General features: G+C 52.0%; 2 protein-coding genes across 4 annotated transcripts in view; both read right to left on the bottom strand.

Annotated features, from left to right (window-relative positions):
* Positions 1 to 1,683: 1,683 nt before the first annotated feature.
* IKBKE (inhibitor of nuclear factor kappa B kinase subunit epsilon) lies at positions 1,684 to 10,275 on the bottom strand. The gene is made up of 21 exons (XM_072356036.1): positions 10,182 to 10,275; positions 9,990 to 10,079; positions 9,289 to 9,429; positions 9,076 to 9,205; positions 8,761 to 8,942; positions 8,334 to 8,494; positions 7,844 to 7,954; positions 7,587 to 7,766; positions 7,221 to 7,423; positions 6,806 to 6,870; positions 6,633 to 6,724; positions 6,286 to 6,387; positions 5,398 to 5,473; positions 5,180 to 5,292; positions 4,939 to 5,015; positions 4,709 to 4,748; positions 4,421 to 4,522; positions 3,073 to 3,169; positions 2,556 to 2,668; positions 2,296 to 2,367; positions 1,684 to 2,173 (listed from the first exon to the last, which is right to left on the bottom strand). Exons 2-21 carry the CDS (start codon positions 10,074 to 10,076, stop codon positions 2,140 to 2,142), a joined length of 2,178 nt encoding a protein of 725 aa, XP_072212137.1. The 5' UTR covers positions 10,077 to 10,079; positions 10,182 to 10,275; the 3' UTR covers positions 1,684 to 2,139.
* Positions 10,276 to 12,029: 1,754 nt separating this feature from the next.
* The window catches only part of SRGAP2 (SLIT-ROBO Rho GTPase activating protein 2), a 77,901-nt gene continuing 71,438 nt past the window's right edge, over positions 12,030 to 18,492 (bottom strand). For 2 of the 3 annotated variants that reach the window (XM_072355757.1, XM_072355760.1), the window contains one exon: positions 12,036 to 17,418. In XM_072355757.1, coding sequence (XP_072211858.1) covers positions 17,035 to 17,418 — 384 coding nt within the window. In that variant the 3' untranslated portion in view covers positions 12,036 to 17,034. Of the gene's footprint in view, positions 17,419 to 18,492 lie in introns of all 3 variants that reach the window. The other variant, XM_072355759.1, reaches the window with a different exon arrangement.

Genomic DNA, 18,492 nt, shown 5'->3' with positions numbered 1-18,492 from the left:
TGTCCCATCCCATCTCCGGTTTTCCCCCTACAGCAGCAGGGCGAACACCTCTCAGGTGCTGCTTTATACTGAGCTGAAGACCCTCCTGCACAGAGCAGTGCATGGAGCAGGCTGCACGGACAGCTGGAACAAATTACCTTTCCCCTCTGAAATGACAGCGGGGCACCAAGGGCTGAGAGCCCAAGCAATTAACTCTCCCAGATGAGGCTTTTGTGGTTGTGGGTGAAGTGAAAGGGAAAATATGATGGGCAGATTCTGGAGTCGTTCTCTCTGTACAGGCTCCAGCACTGCAGCTCTGAGGACGCCCATTTGCAATGCTTTGGGGTGGGGGTGCAGATGAGGGTGTTTGGATCAGGTGCTGCTCCGAAGGCCTGATGAGAAAGAGACAAAGCTAGTTTCTTGAGGATGGGATGAGCCAAGGATGCTTAAATCCCTTGGAAGGAATTTAAAGTGAAGGATGGATTCTGAGCTGCAAAAGATGTGTGCAATAGGCAACCCCTAATAAGAGCCTAAACTGAAAGGAGAAATAATACAGCTTGAAAAATTCCCATTTTTGTTCTGTTAAATAACATGACTCATATTGGAAGGTCCTTTTCTTCCCCATTCGGGATCCTGATTCACTTTCATGCACCCTCTACTTCTGCATGAGAACAGCAGCAGATTTGTCCTTGGGTAAATGGTTTCCCCATAGAGTGATGTTTTATCTGTGCTCCTCCCAGACTGGGAGATGGAACAGATTCATTGCCATTCTCTGCTTCCTCGGCAGGTATTCAGCTCTGACAATGCAAGAAACCAGAGCAGGGTTGATAATCTGGGGGGGAAAAAACCCAAATCCTGATGAACACAGGCAAGAAAATCCCTATTTCATTTAGATTCTGGGAGTCCCCTTTGCAGCTGCTGCATTATGGCAGCTGAAGGGCTATTAGCAGCTCTTCCTTTTGGTGCAAGCCAAGAAATAAATCCTTCCTTTTGAAGCCAAACACGTTCCAGGTCAAACACTCACATGGTCCATATCAGCACAGCTCCAATGGACCTGGGTTCGGTGAAATGCTGGTGGTGAAGCTGGGAGAACCCTAGGAAATAATTTGCAGGAGAGAAGCTTTGAAGAGGTGGCTCAGCTCCACTGCTTCCACAGCAAGCGGTTGGGTTTGGCAGTGGGGATGTTGGTTTTTACAATTGAAATGAATGGGAACGTACAGATTTGGTGCCAAATACCACTGAGAAGTGGTTTCCTGTACAGGGGCAGCTCCTGACGCTCCCGTGAGCCTCAGCTGAAGGCTTTGGGCTGAGCTGGCACACGTCGCCTCCAGAGAACATATTGGGAAGGGGACTGGAGGTAGGACGAAGGGCAGAGCCAGGTGCTGTGCTTGGTGCCAAGGGATGGGTTCAGGCAGGTAGGCTGAGCCTCCCAGCACTGAGTCAGACAGGCTTGCCCAGACCATGGCCTGGCCTCTCCTTGCAAAGGCACCTCTGAACCCTGAGCCAGGGCTGCAGGAGCCATCCCAGGGCTTTACTGGATCCTGTTCTCCCCATCCCCATCCCTGCTGCAGCCCAGCTTTGCCATCTCCACTATTTCACCCCACAAATTAAAGGCAGGAGGCGGATGTTAAGGAATTCTCAGTTATACTTACAAAAATACACCAACACAGAGAAACCTCCCCCAGCTTCCTGTGCCCACGCAGCCATCAGCAGTGCTGGGATGGGGCTGAGGGTAGCAGGAGGGCAAAAAGGGGCAGCAACAGCACTGGGGCTGGTTTTGCCATCTCCTCCTTTGGATGCAGCCCCTCCTGCCCTGGGCTCAGTGAGCAGGGTTAGGAATCCCCAAATAGGCAAAAAAGCACAAGAAAATTTCTCTGTCTACACTCTCCATCATCCGGCACTGGGATACAGAGAAGCCAGAAAAGCCATCGAGTCCTTCAAGCACTTTTTAAAGGGGAAAAACCTGGTGTCGCATCAGTTTCCCATCAAATATTCAAGGCTCGCAGCCACCCAATGAGGAAGAACTGTGCAAAAGTGCTGGAGCACAGAGGTAGGATCCAGAGGGCTGCTTTAGCACCATTGCAGTGTCGGAGCGGTGCACGGTGCTGTGGTGCTGGCACTGATCCCCTGTTCTCTTTTGCAGCTGCAAACACACCACGCTCAGAGCCCAGGAGCAGGAGCAGCCCTGCTGAGCCTGTGGGAACAGAGCAAAGTTTGGGGTTAGAGGGGCAGTGCTGACCCTGGCCTTGGTCCTATGGCTGCTTCTGGAGTTTCTTCCCTTGTGGATGAGCTGCAGCACTGCAGTGCTCCACTCACCGCTCGATGATGCCGTTGTTGAACTGGAGGTCGCACGATATTGACTTCATCTGCTCCAGCAGCTCCTGCATCCTGCACAGACACAGCCCAGCTCTCAGCAGGGGCAGCTCAGCTGCCTCCATCCCCCAGAAGAGATGCCTCCATCCCCACTCCCTGAACTGGGGAGGGAACCTGGCAGCACGAGGTCACTGCATAGGGCTGCACACAGCTTCCCACCTCCACACCAGCTGCCCCATGGACAAACTGTCCCCAACACTCACTGCAAAGCCATCTCCTGGCGTGTTTGGCTCAGTGGAACGGGCGAAGGCGCTGCAGGGATCAGGGCCAGGCTGTGTTTCTCTGGCATAACCACCTGCAGGAACTTGTCCAAAGCCTGCAGAGATGCAGAGGGTAAAGCTCAAACACCCCACGAGCTGCTCATTGTGCGTGGCCTCCATGCTTAGCCCAGGGTGACAAAACACTCAAGGAAATGATGCAGGCAGGCTCACACCCAGCCCACCCACTCCTTAAGGTAAACAGGACAACCCAACCCATCTACCCACCATCCCTGCTGCAGCATGTCAGGTCATCCATCGCCACAACCAAAGGTGATGCTTCAGTTTATTGAAGCACAAACCCATCCCCACAGTTCCAGTTTTGGAGCAAGAGTGGCACTGCCAGGGGTTCACCCAACCATTGCTTTGCTTGGAGGGGAAAGCAAACCCCCAAAGCTCTGCTCACAAAGCCAGAAAGTCCAAGTATGACACCAACACCCAGCACAGCCCCTGCAGCACCCACCAGCTGCAGGCAGTCCTGGCACTCGCTGGCTTCCACGCTGCAGGTGCTGATGCGGTTGCTGAGCCTCTTCAGGTGCTTCTTTATCTCACAGACTTTCCTATGAAGGGCAAGAAGAGCAAATGTTGCAGTCAATGTTGGTCGCAAGGCTTGATATTCCTGTGGTTTTAATTCTGCTTTCTGCAGTCCGTGCCGGATCTGAGTTAAAATCCCAAGGGAAAGCAAACGAGTCACCATGGGGTTGCAATTAGGGCTGCAGCTCTGCTATCCAAACAGCACTAATAGCAAAGCAATTAATTAGGGAAAGCGCTGCTTTAAGTGGGATTGGGATCAGGAGCGTTGCTGCTGCCCATAGTGCAGTGCTGCCCCTGGGGCCTTGGGGTGAGATGCACCGGGAACGTTGTATAAACAAAACCCCTTTGGGTTTGGCCTTAAAATAAAAAGGGAAGACTATTTCAGGTGAAATGATCCACCTCCGGCTCCCCAGCAAAACACCCACATCACCACAAAACGCTCAGGGATAGACTCCAAACAAGGCAATTACTGCTGGAGTGAAACTAATTTTAAAGAACCAATGGTGACTCACGGTGCATTGTGCCCAAGGATGGAAAAAACATGCAAAAATACCCCAGGAAACAACAGCTGCTCCCCCTCCCCTGCTCCCTGCTGCTATGATGGGCAGCAAGCTGTGCTCGAGCAATGCAGGGCGGCCTGCTCTGTGTTTCAGTCCCCAAACACCACTTAACATGAAGGCACTGCTAATCAGTGGATCTCTTAGTCTCAATAGCAATATTTCCCTGATGGAATAAGCATTCCCTGCTGCAAGGAGGAAGCTGCATGTTTGCATGGAATGGGGCACAGGGTGAGAGCAGACATGGAAGGTTTGCTCATGGTAACAACGAGCTGCTGCTCTAAGGTCTCATTGCTACTTTATGAGTCCCTCAGCAGCAGTTCTATGGGCTCCATCCACTCACATCCCAGTGTCAGATCAGTGGCCCCATCCCCATTCCAACACCAGGTCAGTGGCCCCATCCACAGCCCAGTATCAGATCAATGGCTCCATCTACATACCAATGTCAAACCAATGTCTCCAGCCCAACACCAGGTCAATGGTCCCAATTCACATCCCAGTGTCAAATCAATGCCCCATCCCAACACCAGACTGATGGCTTCATCCATATCTCAATACCAGATCAATGGCTTCATTCTCATCCCAATACCAGGCCAATGGCCCCATCTACAGCCCCATATCAGATCGATGGCCCCATCTCCATTCCAACACCAGGTCAATGGCCCCATCCACCTCCTAATATCAGACCAATGGCCCCAAAATCATGAGCTGGACCCGTACCTCATCCTGCTGCCATGCAGGGCCAGAGCGTCCTGGTACCTCTGTGCACACTCCTCCTGGAAGATAAGCAGCACCTTCCTGGCCAAGTGCCCCAAATTCACCCTGAAACCAGGAGAGAAAAGATGGAGAGGAAAATGGGCATGGAAACGAACACTGGTTGGTTCCTCATGGAGCCACATGCTGTGCATGTCCTTCCTCAGCCTGGATGAGCCACAGACGTGCAGCATCCCACTGGGATGCCATAGCAATGCCACTGCGGGGCTGGAAGGGTGGGATGATGCCACTCACTTGTCCAGTTTGTGTATCTGCTCCTCGTTGTAGCCCAGTGCTGTGGGAGGAAAGGCACCATCAGAGCAAGCTCTGCACCTCTTTGGGTTTGCAACCCAATCAGTGTGTGACCCTATAATGCACAGGGGCTCTTCAGAGCAGCAGTCCCCAGGGTTAATCTCACAGCATAGAAATACAAACCAGCAAAGGGAAATCGTTTGTTCTCTCGCAGATCAGTGCCCCAAACTCACCCGGACACATCCTGGCCTTGCGAAACTGCTTGTAGATGAGCTGCATCTTCTCCAGACAGCACTCGATCTGCTGGATGCTGTGAGGTGCACCCAGGAAGGAGGTGTGAGGCCAAGGAGAGGGGAGGGTGAGACTGGGGTTCCCTCCCCGACATACGCACCTCAACCCAAAATCAAACTGAAAAGAGCCGTGAGGGGTTTGTGTAAAGCACCTACAAAACCCCTTGTCTTTGTACCTACGGACCTTTTGTCTTCGTGTGCTTGTTGCCCATGCTGCACCAGTTCGGACACCATCCCATCCAGGACCCCTTGGAAGTCAAAGATGCTGTGGGAGCACTGGGAAAGCTCCTCTGCCACCTGCAGAGATCAATGGGAGGTGGGGGTCAATGGGAGGTGAGGGGCTCCTCCCAGTGCTGCTGGCACCCATGGGTGCTCCCTCCTCCTTCTCTCCTGGTTGCTCACCCTCTGCAGCCGCATCTTCACTGCGGCCACGTCCTTCAGGGCAGGCAGTGCACTGCCCCCAGGAATGGCCTCGTACCTGCAGGAAGCCAAAACAGCCATCTTGAATATCCAGGGGGTGAAAACAAGCCATCACCCGAGCAGGGAGAACATAGAGCTGTCCCCTGGCGAAGCTCATGGCACCCAATCAGAGCCACACGATGCAAAGCATCGGTCGCTATGAATCTATTTGCTTGTGTGCTATTTGTTCCCAAATTGTTCTCTTGTGAGATGGCTCCGTGCCGTCCAAGATGCTGCCACTTCCCGCAGCTGGCACAGGCTGAGAGCTGCTGAAGCCAGCAGAAATGAGCCCGATCCAAAGCCTGTTGGAAAGGATGGACGAGCACCGGCATCCAGAGGCAGCATTCAGCGCTTTGGAACTACATGAATTCGACTGAAGTCAATGGGAACCATGTGTCTGCATCTTTTGAGATGAAATGGAAATTAAGAAGCTTGCTGAATTGAAAAGAGGAGAGGGAGGCAGGCCAGCAGCGAGGCACTTTGCGCTGCAACAACAAGATAATAAGCAGAGTAAGCCTGGGTTACTTTAGACATTATGGGGTTGGTTTTGCCTGGGGCAGAATGCTGGGGTGGGTGCACCCAAACAGGGCAAGGACTGCCCCGGGCTCCTTCAGATGCTGCTCCATTATTGGAGCCCCTCTGATGAGCACAAAGGACACAAAAGGTATCGAGGACACCAAATGATATCAAGGGTATAAGAGACATAAGATTATAAAGGACACAAAGGGAATCCCATTGCAGACAGTTCAAGAGGGCTGGGAGCACCCCAGGGCTGCTCTTCCACTCTGGGATCGTGGGCTGTAAGAGCCCCATGGAACCTCTTGTACTTACAGCCCGTGGGTCTTCACCTCCATCAGCTGCAGCCCAGAGAGCACCGTGTGCACCCCTCTCCTCTGCTCCAAAACCCTGGAGCACTCAGACCTCAGGTTGCCACTGCCAGGAGAAAAAGCAATTAGTGCATCGTGTGCCCTATAGGGCTCAGGGAAAAGCAAAGGGTTGGGTGCAGTAAGGATGGAGGAGTGCTGGGTGTGAGGATGCTGCTCTGCAGGGCTCAAGGTTGCAACGCCAGGAGCTCCTGCCCAAAGGGAATGGATGCAATGGGGAAAATGCACAGTGATGATCCTAATGAGGAAGATGATGATGGCTCCCACTGAAGCAGGGGGTTGCCTGGCACTCACATCACCCAGTGCAGCCCCCGCACTGTCAGCTCCTGGCACCGTTGCAGCTCCTGTGCGATCCGCAGCGCCTGGTGCACAGCACCCACTGCACTCTGCAAAGCAAAGGGATGGGGAGGGCGGCTGTGTCTCCTCTGCTGGGGCTCCCCACGTCCCCCCCATCCTCCTTTGCCCACCTTGGCAGTGCTGCAGTCGGCCACCACGTCCACCTTGGGGATGAACTTGGGGAAGTCGAGCGCAGCTGGAAAGGTGGAGAGCGGTCAGAGAGCTTCAGGAGGGACATCCCAACAAAGCCCAGAGCTGCCCAGGCACCAGAGCACTGCGGTGCCCGAGGCTCAGGGCAGCTCTCCAAGGCTGGAACGGGATGACCTCCGAGGTCCCTTCCAACCCAAGCTGTTCCATGCATCTATCTTTTTAGAGAGGTGGCTGAAGGTGCAAGAGCACAGCAGAGCATTGCACCCATGCTACAGTCTTTGGGGGGGAAATGACCCTTCAGCCTCCCAGCCCAGTAGGGTGGTGGTCATCAAAGCAAACCTCTCCTGGTGCCCACCCCACACCTTGGATGGGGAGCACTGCAGACAGGGTACTCACGGTCTCTGTATCTCACGCCCACCACGTCCTCGGGCTGCTCAGCACAGCTCAGCAGGGTCAGAGGGTTGTGCCGGGTTGTTGTGCAGAAGTTGTGGGCTTGGAGGTTGGGGTCCAACTCGTACGGGTGGCCTTCAAAGAAATATTCTTGGTGGTGAGGGACGATGTCTGTTTGTTTGAAGACAGCATCTAAAAACTTGCTGGTACTGAAATGGAGAACCAATAAAAAAGGAAGGATGGGGAATGAGCCATGAGGTCGGCGCTGATTTCCACTGCTTGAGTTGCAAACGTCCTCTTGTAGCAAATCAGCACCGAGGCCATGGAGCAGCTGAGCCCCCCAACCCACCCAGCCTCGCTGTGCACCCTCACGTGTTGTAGGAGTGGATGTAGATGCGGTGTGAGGACGCCTGCTGCAGGGAGAAGACGTCGACCACGATCCTGTGCAAAATGTCATTGGTTTCTGCAAAGAACTGATCGAAGCCCCAGCACTTCTCCTGGTCGGCCTCCAGGATGTTGGCCAGAATGGGGACGAGCTGATCCTTCAGCCCCCTGCGGCAGTAAGAGGAGGTGAGATGAACGTCTGTATTGCCGCAGCCATGTGCAGGGCACCCCATGGGGACACTCACACCGACAGCTGGCAAGTGAGGGGCAGCTCGTAGCTCCACTCGATGCTGCCGTTCTCCTGCCGCTGCACGCCTGCAATGGCCCCAGGGGGCTTCTCAGTGGTGATCTTGTACCTGAGGTGCAGCAAGGAGGGATGTGAAAAGGCACAGCTTACAGCAAGAGCACAGAGCAGGGGGAGAGGATGGTCCAAGATGGAGTGAGACAACTCCATGCCCCACTGAATGCTGCCTTCCCTTTGAGGTGCTTCGCCTCAGGGCTATGATCACACATCCTTTAATGTCGTGTGTATGTGTGGTCCTCGCACTGCAGGCAGGCAGCACTGGATGGGATTATTACCCCATTTCAGGGCTATATGGGGTTATTAACCCAATTTCAGGGTTATATGGGGTTATTAACCCCTAGGCTATACGGGATCATTAATTCACCCCTAGTAAATAGGGGTAAGGGATGCAGCTATAAGGGACACAGTGCTGTCCTGCACCAGGTACCCACATGGTCTCCTTGTTCCTGCGGGGTCCCCCGAAGGGCACGAAGGGCAACCGGCCGGTGGCAGCGTGGTAGAAGGTGACACCAATGCTCCATAGGTCGACGGTGACACTGAATGCCTTCTGCTGTGGCTTACGTAGGACAGCACGCTCATACATGTCGGGGTGCTGCGGGATGGAGCAGAGCATCACCGCCCACTGAGCCCCATAGGGTGGCATTCAAAATGGCCCTTAATGGCGGAGGTGGGTCGATGGTTGGGCTGGATGATCTTAGTGGTATTTCTAGCCTTAATGATTCTAAGTGCCACGTCCTCGACACCAAACAGGGCCTGAGAGCTGAGAGCTCACTGCAACAATACAGAGCCCTCTGAAAGGGGCTCCGAGCATCACCGCTGGATGGAGGGATGGATTCAGTCCCCCTGTGCTGTGCTCACCAGGTACTCCTCCGTCCCATAGACAGACACAAACTTCTCATCGTCCTCCAGCTCTCGAGCAGCACCAAAGTCAGTCAGTTTGTAGATGCTCTGCCCGTCCTCCCCCACCAGGCGCATGATGTTGCCTGGTTTGATGTCCCGGTGCACAACGCCGTTCTCACGGAGGTGGTTCATCCCTGCCACTGGAATGTGTTTGGATCCATGAGAGGACAGAGGTGGGGACAAACCCACCTCCCCAACCACCCAGCGGTGCCATTTCCAAGCATGCAGTTTGGCCCCGATGCTCAATGGCTGTGGGATAGACACGCTGCTCACCCACACACTGCAGCACCACGAGGAACTCGGGCTCAGCTAAACCAAAAGCATTGGCGGGGTCCTCAAGGACGCTCAGCAGGCTGCCACTGGAGCAGTACTCCATCACCAGCACCTTCTGCTTGCTGCTGCCCTGCAGGCACCCATCATCAATGGGGCTGTGGGATTCTGCTTGGGCACAGCAGTGCAGGAGGGAGAGCCCCCGGTCCTGCTTACCATCTCCTCCACTGCAAACAGCTTGACAATGTTCTTATGGTTCAGCTTCCTCAGCATCTCAAACTCCCTCATCTGCACCTCCTGCGGCCGCAGGTAACTGGCTTTGTTGAAGACCTTGACAGCAACCAGCTCTCCTGTTTTCTGGGGAAGGAGGAACAAGAGGAAAAGGGAACGATGGCTCAACCCACCCCTAACAGCGCTGTTAGCCTCACTGCTGCTCTGGGTGCCAGCGATACTTAAGCACATCTTGCTTTCTGACAGGCTGCCTCAGCCTTGGCTTCCTGCACTGCAAAAGCAAACACTGCTGCTCTGCTCTGTTTGCTTCCTGTCGCTGCACCCACGTGCTCAGCGGGCACACACGTCTCTGCAGCGCTGTCAGAGGTTTGCAGTGGGGTGGGGGCACCGACTGCTGCGCTCTGCTGCTCCCCACTCACCTCTGCCCCACGCTGATTGAACAAAGATCAGAGAACAGCAGGGCTGTGAGTCTCTATCCCACTGCTGGGCAGTGTTTGCATGAAGCACATCAATGGCCCCTTCCCGATGCTGGGGGAGCAGCACAGCACAGAGCTCAGCTCACCCCAAAACAAGCTTGTATCCCACAGAGACCAAAACAGAAACAAAGCCAAAGCAACCACGCAGAGCACAGGGGTTTGGCAGCCCTGGGATGGCCATGTCCCCCCCCCAAACCCCCACCTCCTCACCTTGCTGCGGGCTTTGTAGACACAGGCCGTGGCTCCCTGGCCCAGCAGGTCATCTGTGCTCCAGAGGTAATTGGGGGTGCTCTGCATTGCCTGCAGCGAGAGCACCGCCGTCACCGCTGCTCACCCCTCTGCTGCCAGCAATGCACACAAAGCCACAGCACGGCTGCAGGCACAGCACGGCTGCCCTCCTACCTGCACATGGGAGGCTGCTCTGTGCTCCACCAAACCCCGCTGCTCGCTGGGACCTGTCGGGGCCGGCAGCGCAACACGGGCAGATGCAACAAAGTGCAAGCAGAGAGAGCTGCAAGGTGGAGAAAAGCACCTCCCCGCTGCAGAACAGAAACCCACGGGATTGCAAAACTCGCTCTGCAAGCATCGGCTGCGGCTGGAGGAGGAAATGCTTCAGCTTCCTGCTTGAGAAAAAAACCATTCCCAGAGTTGCAACAGATTGCAAGCAGCCAGGACAGCAGTGCAGGAAGAGCAAACGGTGCTGGGCATGGCCAGCATGCAATGCTGCACGGGGCAGGGAGCCAAGGGGGAAGGGCTGAGGTTTGAGCAGTGCTGTGTGTGGTGGAGTCACCGCTGCTCTTTGTGTCCTCAGCGTGGATGTGCAGATGTCAGCAGGCTGCAGAGCTGTGCTGGGGAAACCTGCAGCCCTCTGGAGGAGATGGGTCACCCCGGGACTGCAGGATCAGTGCTTCCTAGGGGTGTCTCTGCAGATGGCAGCATTGCAGCTCCCATCCCTGCAGGAGCCAAAGCCACAGAGCTGTGTGTCCTTCACACCCAGGTAAAACCGCCCCAAATAAAGCCCAGAACAAGCAAAGAGGAAGCAGGTGCAAAGAGGGCGAACTGCTGCCTCCTTCCCCAACCACAAACCCAACCCACAGCATGAGCAGCACAGACCTGGCCCAGCACAGGGCAGAGGGGACAATGCAGGGCATTCCCCAGCCGCTCCCAGCCTCGGTCAGAGCTCTGGGACTCCTTGTGGCAGCAAACAGTGACAGCACTGCTGTCTCCATGTGCGCCCAGCAGGGAAAAGAAAGCAAAACAACGGCTCCGGGAGCAATAAAACCCCAAAGCAAAGCTTTCTTCCACTTCCAACCCACACACGCTGCTTCCAGCTGATGGATGAGCCGAGCGGGGCTGACAGCAGGAAATAACCGATGCATTTATGACGCCCCAAAATTGCTTCCCAGTGGCAGCTCAGCACCGCGCCCTGCTCACACCGGCTGATGGCAGCAGAGCCCCAGCAACGCATCCCAGCTGCGCTCTGCATGCAAACAGCAGGAGGGCTGAATGCAACAGCGATGGGATCAGAGGGCTTTAAGGGATTATAGCATCCTCCTCCAGGCCAGTGGGTTAATGCCCCAAAGCGTCTGTTTGGGCATCACCCCATTACTGGGGCATCACCCCATTACTGCTTCCAACTGCATATATAATCCTAAAAAGCACCTACCAATGTGAAGCTGCATCCCATGGAAATCAATGGGGACTTTATGGGGGGCTCCCTTTGCTGTCACACGACTTGCTGTGTCCCCAAGCACAAACCATAGGGCTGGGGGATGGAACGGTGCGGGAGGAGCACCCACAGCTGCCCAGGGATGTGGGGGCACAGCGTGGTGACCCCCAACACAGCTCAGTTATACATCAGCCCTCACTGTAATTCATTCATTCCTTGGAACCCAAACAAAGGGAATCCAACGTGCCAAAGCCCCGACACGGTTCCCTCAGGCCACATGCTGAGATGGGGGGCAAACCCAGCAATAACAATAACGACCCAATCCATAATCTCGACCTCAAATCCTCTTTCCCAGCCAGTTTTGAGGCCCAGGAAAATGATGAAGATTAAGCAGTTTAAAATCAGGTCACTGCAAAAAGAACCCCCCTGTGCGCCCTGCTGCTGCTGCAGAGGTGTGTGCAGGAGCAGACAGACACGAGTCCAACACTCACAAGCACCAAAAGCTGGTTCTTCTCTCCTTCCAACCAACCCCTGCACCCACAGCACCCAGTTCCGTCCATTATTCATTGGCATCCATAGGTCAGCGTTTCCACCATACCCGAAAACATTTATTTCTCCAAAACTATTGCTAACGACAATGAATACAGTTCGTAGCCCCAGCACGGATTGAACAACACAGAAGACTCCTAAATACTGTACAATACTGTACCAAAAGGAAAGGAAGGAGAACGACAACAAAAGGATGTACCTCCATATTGTACAGTTCTATATACAAAGTACAACTTTACACGGTTTAATATATATATACACCGTATATATATTGGTGTAGAAGACATGAAACAATGGAAACTGTTGAAGCAAAGAACATCCCACCAAACAGCTGTTAACAAAACCCCAATGCAGAGCCCAGTGCAGGGCTGAGGCTTCGGACCAACAGGATGCAGTTTCCAGTCTTTGCAGTCAGATTTTCTACTCCAATACAGTCGGAACCAGAACGTGGCTGCTGTTCAACGTGCATCAGGGGGTGGTTTCAATGTTGGCCCTTGTTTTGGCTACATAGAGCTGGTCTGGTACAGAACCTGCTGCTCCAAGTATTGCTCCAGCAGTTTGGCACACGCACACACGAGTCCAAGTCCATTGGACTTCATTTATTCAACCACAGGGCTGTGCCTGAAGAGAAAGGAAGGGTGAAGTCCACTTCAAGCATAAAGTTACTACAGTGCCTTTAAGTGAAGGATCCTCCTCTCGTTCCCATTGCAAACTGCTCAGTGTTTACCCTGTACCAAGCGTGGTATCTCAAGTATCAGCACAGCAGGGAGCTGCCCTCACCTCTTTTTGGCCCATCTTCACACAACGACGCTGTTCGTCCTTCTGACCACGTTTATAGGAAGCACAAAAAGGAAAACAAACAAACCCAAAAGTCATCATTTTTTCAGGCCTTGAGTTGCTGTGTTGGCATCTCCGGGTCTACCCAAAGACTCCATAAACTGAGCCCTGCCCAGCACCGCTGTGGTCAAGTATTGGTTTCAAGTACCAGGAAATGGAGTAGACGAGCAGGAGTGGATCCAGAGGGAAGGTTCTCATAAAGTGATGTGTGAGCTCAGACCCAAAGCTCAGCACGGCCCATCAGAGCTCAGCACCTCCAGCCATGGCCCCACGGCTGCCCATGGAAGCCTGCAAAAAGGCTACAACCAAAAACCTCACAAATAAATAAAGCCCTCACTTGTTCAGCTCCTTCAGCCCCATTAGTGATGGGAGTGCCTAAGGGTTCCTATGTTCTTCCTTCCCTCCCCACCTTAGTTCATAGAGCAGTGAGGAAAGGCATCTGCTCATTGCAGAGCACCTCCATGCTGTCAGGGCTGGATCCTGCCATGCACAGGGCATACCCACCAGCCAAGGAGCCCCTCCACTTGTCCCTATAGGCCTTTCTCCATCATCACAGCTGCCTGATGAGCAAACCAAGCACTGTGAGAACCACCACCTGCCCCCAGCCTTCCCTCTGTATGCAGAGCATTCCAGTCTATCAGCTAAATGGATGCAAAGGGTCTGAAGTGCGACCTGGAGACATCTTGAAGAGAAAGAACCCATCAAACGCTCAGCAAAACCCAAAGCACGCACAGCGTTCAATTGAATCTGAGGTTCTGACACACGGGAGGAAAGAAGTGAGGCAGCAAACTCCATCTGCACCTCTATAGTCTCACTATTGCTCCAGAGAGGAACTGGAACAGATGGAATTCCTTGCCAAACTCCAAAGGGTTTCGGTTCTGTAAATAAATTTATGAGAACTTGGTTACCTTAACCTACTTTTGAGCAAGAACAACCTTGCCTTAAAAGAAACAATAACAACAACAATTCGACAACGACAAAAAAAATAAACCCAAACAATTCAACGTATGAGGTATTCAGCACAGGAAACCCAAAGACTCCTTTTCAACAGGTATCAAAATACATACATACACAACATGGTTGGTTGGTTGGTTTTTCTCCTGCTGTCACAGTGCACTCTGATGATTGAATCGTTTTCATTGCAAGAAAACAGGCAGCACAGATCAAGTGAGAGAGTTGGTTCACGTCCCATTGCCCTGACATGAAGAACACGTGGACAAGAGATAACTGAGAGCCTTTGGATTGCCTCAGGGAGGCACAAGTTTAGCAACCATGAAAGCACACTGCTCGGTTCCCAACAAGGGAAATAAAACATCAGAGGTTACAGCTTCCAAAACTATTAAGACTCATCACCTAAAACCGTTATTTTGCTTTAAAAGTTTGGCTTTGGATTACTTGAATCCAACATCCGATGAACAAGAACCTTTTGTTCATACAAAGCACTATCAAACAGACATACGTTATTCCAGTTATCAAACACTGCTTGTCTTTATATCCGACACATACATCACATCAAAGTCATGAAAGGATTTCCATGGAAGAGCAAAATTTTCTTCTCAACACGAAGATAGGAAGTAAAAGTGACACCTCCCCAGGCAAACCACCGTGCCTTCCTCACCCACACCATCATCTCCTGCACAAGATGCCCAACTGCCTTTGCAGGTTGGTGTTGATGCTTCCAGTTTTCCTTCCCCACCTCCCCGCTGCCCCATGGCTGTAAAGTAAACCACGATGGCAACGATGCTCAGCCTGGGATGCTCATGGAGCGAAGCAGCTGAGCTACCCAATTCCTTCTCCAGTTCCCCCTATATTGTGTGCGTTTCCTGCTGGCTGGACAAGCCCAGGCCACGCAGAAGAGGAGAAGTTCTTCAGTCTGCCATATTGCTTGCTGTAGGTTTAAGTGTCAATCACAGTGCACACCAGAATTCCAGTTGAGTTGCTCGGTATACAGTTCATCCTGTTAAGCATATTCCTCTTGACAGCAGGATTGTCCCAGAGCTGTGGATGCTAGAGATAAGCACAGTTATTCATATACAGACAGAGTAACCTGAAGTCTTTATCTCTCAATTCCCCACTGGTTCAGACCTCAAAAGACAGAAAAGAGCATCTCCTCCAGATGTGCTGCGCGTGGCTGGACACTTAGTTCTTAGAAACACCAATGCTAGGCATAAAAAATAGAAAGAAAATAAGGCATTACAAATGAGTTCAAAAGTAAAACTCACAGAGATCCTGCTCTTGACACAGAGTAATCGGTCGTTTGCGACCAAACACAAACAAAAGCAAAATATTCCCTAGGTAAAGTAAATGCCAGAAAGTTCTGCCTGAGCAAATTAAATTGCGAGTTCAGTTCTTATTCCCCAAAAGCCCAAGTGAGTCCTTGGTGGTAAAAGTCCATCAGAACCTGAGAGCAACGTTGGCTGGTCGTTGGGGGATCCCACCCACAGGGGAGCAGGGCGTAATACAGCTGTGTGACTTCTATAGGGGTGGGGATGGATGAGGGCACAATAAAAGCCCCTTCACTTCTCCGAGTAGCATCCTCCGATCCAAGAGCAAAGTACGTTTAAGGAACTGTTCTATGTCAAGTTCTGCTTTGTTTCTTTCCTCTTTGCAATTGCTGATCGTCAGGACATTGCAGACACAAGGAAGCCAAGCATGTGAAACCCATAGATTTCAAACCAAAAGATAAAATGGAAGATATGAAAATGACTCCTCTTATCCTGCCCTTGCCTGCATTTACTCGATGAAAACATCAGATGTGCAGCTACTTTTTAAACACCCAGAAAAGCTCGAGAATGATGCAGAGTGAGGGTCAGTCCGTCTCCCCTCCTGCAGGACCACGAGCTCCTCCTCACTGCTGTGAGTGGCACTCGTGCCTTCCTTTGTAAGAATTAAATAAGTGTTAATCAGCATCGTGGACAATTCTCAGCAGAGCACAATCAGAGCTCGTGCAGCCCGCTGGCAGCTGAAGTATTTGCTGCCTACCATATAAATACATGTCCTAAGAGTTCATTCCAATGTCCGGAGTCCTACATAAGCCTGCCATCCACCGAGAGCACACCATGGAGCCGCTCCAGAAGCTGTATGCTGCCACAGCACCGTCCCACACAGTGCTGCTCTATGAGAGCAGACCCCAAGGCAGCTCACCCTGAAGCATTTACAGCCAGGAACGATGAGGGGGGTAAAAGGGGAAAAGATACAGAGCTTGAGAACTTCTGGTTGAAGTTTTACAGTGCTTATCAGTGGGATTTTTGTTAAGGATCCATCCTGATACGTGATCAAAAACAAGAACGTGTGCGTTACGAAGTGGAACCCCATGAGGGGATGCTGGATTTGCTTGTTTTGACATTCAGTCTCCTGAGCCCACACACCACATCGCAGCCCGTGGGCTAAAAGCACACTGGAAAACAATGAAGCTGTTTTTAAATATGAGAGAGCCAAGGAGAAAAACAGCTAGATTGTCCATAAGCAACAACTGGGTTCTTTGTTATGCTCCTATACCCCAGGAACGTATCTGTTCATATTTGCACATACACATATTACGTATCATTCCACAAAACCTAAGAGTGTTCCAGAGGAAACTATTTTTCATGACGTGTCATTTAAAAAGACGAGGCTGGATGACTATAAAAGCCCTGCAGGGAGGGACGGGGCAGCAAACAAACATAACCCAAGGATGGTATGGAAGTCCAGACAGACCCTTAACCACAGTGGCACCAGCGGGCGACGTCGTAACAATGCACAAGAAAGGGGCATGTCCAAGCTCCACAAAAACGAGTGGCACCAAAACATGCAATAGACTAAATCCTACCCTATCGTTCCCCTGCGATAAATGAAACACGGAATATATAAAGTCACTACACCAGTACTCAAAACATGATGCTGCCAAATCTGCCCTCCAGCGGCCAAACGCTTGGAGCAAGGCGTCAGTGAGAAACCAAGATCCAACTCAGTGCTGTTTTGTTTTCCTCCTCAGCTTCACAGTGACCCAGGATTGGATTTCCCCACGCGTGGCACGAAGGGCTTCACCTCACCGACACCACCAGGCTGTCAGCACTGAGTCTGCACCCAGCAGGAGGGAGCAGCTCACCATAAACCTTCAGCACAAGTTCAGGATGGAGTTAAATAGGAATTCTAACGTCTTTAGCACGGTCTCTTCATCTGAAACAACGCGGCTGTACCCGCAGAGCAGCATCGGGTTTATCAGACAGTACAGGACTTGTCAGCAGGCTGCTGAGATGCAGAGGAGGCAACGCTGGGGCTCGTGGTGTTGGTTTTGGGGAATACTGCAGGCTTTGGGCGCGTCGCGGGGGGTTTGACCTGCGTGGCCATTTTGACTGATTTCACTGGCCTGAAGGTGCAGGGGATGTCGCCGGCCGTGCTGGCGCTGCGCTGGAAGGCTGGCTCAGTGTCCTTGAGGATCTGGGTGTGCAGGGGGCTGGAGGGCTCGGATGTGGGGGCCACAACTGGGGATGTTTTTAAAGGCTCCAGAGTGTCGAGGACGACATCCGGTGTGTGCTTGACGCTGCTCTGCCTTTCCAGCTCCCGCAGCTCATTCAGAGCAGAGTTCATCGTGGCTTCAATGTCCTGCAAAGAGAAAAGAGGAATGAAAAGGTGTAAATCACGGGACCCAGACACGTAAATAAGTAGGAAGAATTCAGTGCTGGAGAACTACACATTCCTCCTTCATTCCGTAAACATCAGCGCTCAAACCTTCTTGGCAGGTCAACTGGAAGGTCATCTTCGAGTGTCAAAGTGAACCCCACGACAAACACGTGCTATGTAAGGTTACACACTGAGTAAATGGGGAGTAAATGGTAATTCTAACACTACCCCATAATCCTTTACAGATCCCAATGTCTCCAGATGCTGCTTGGACCTCAAAGATGACTACCATCCCAAAATGCAGCAGCAAACACAAAAGCACGTGGTGCAATGGGCCCGTTCTTGTGGGAGATTCAGGAGAGGAAATACGCAAAGGAAGGGAGGAGGCTGAGGATGCTGGCACTGAATGCTGGAATCTGAATGAGGTGCTATGTGATAGGGTTTAGCATCTCAGTGGGCAGTAATGGTGATAGGAGGATGTAAGACTAGATAGTCTTATAGGTCCTTTCCAACCTTGTGATTCTACGGTGGGCTGTTGCTGCCCGTTGTGGTCTTACCTTCCCATAACACTATTAGGACTCAAAACTTCAACGTTAGCAAAACAACACAGAAGACATCAGAAATACAGAAGTTCCAGCTGGCACCTCATCATTCTATCAAGCAGATATTGTAGGGCTCAACGAAATGCATTTCACACAGCTCCCCCTCTCCTCTCTTTTCCTTTTTTTTTTGCCTCCCCAGAGTTCTGCAGTGAAAACTCTGCACTTTACATTCAAAAGGAAGGGACAGAACGACTTCAATTAGAGCTTAATTGAAAAAACAAAGAAGCTGATTGATATCAACCAAAGCCCTGGAAGGACGATGGATTACAAAGACTGGACCTGTGTTGTTATTACTCCACTGGAACTAATGGGCTAAAGGGCAAAATAGGGATTTTTATTCAGACCTTATTTATGCCTTGATGCTGCTGAATTAAAAACGCAGTTTAACTTTCCCAACACTCTTCCCTTCCTCTGTAGAAATCCACAGACTTCTGTACCAATAGAGGCCAAGAAG

Source organism: Excalfactoria chinensis, chromosome 23 (assembly GCF_039878825.1).
Source record: "Excalfactoria chinensis isolate bCotChi1 chromosome 23, bCotChi1.hap2, whole genome shotgun sequence".
In the NCBI taxonomy this organism is placed as follows: Eukaryota; Metazoa; Chordata; class Aves; order Galliformes; family Phasianidae; genus Excalfactoria; species Excalfactoria chinensis.
Note: the sequence above shows the minus strand (reverse complement) of the source record. Positions and strands in the feature narration are given on the sequence as shown.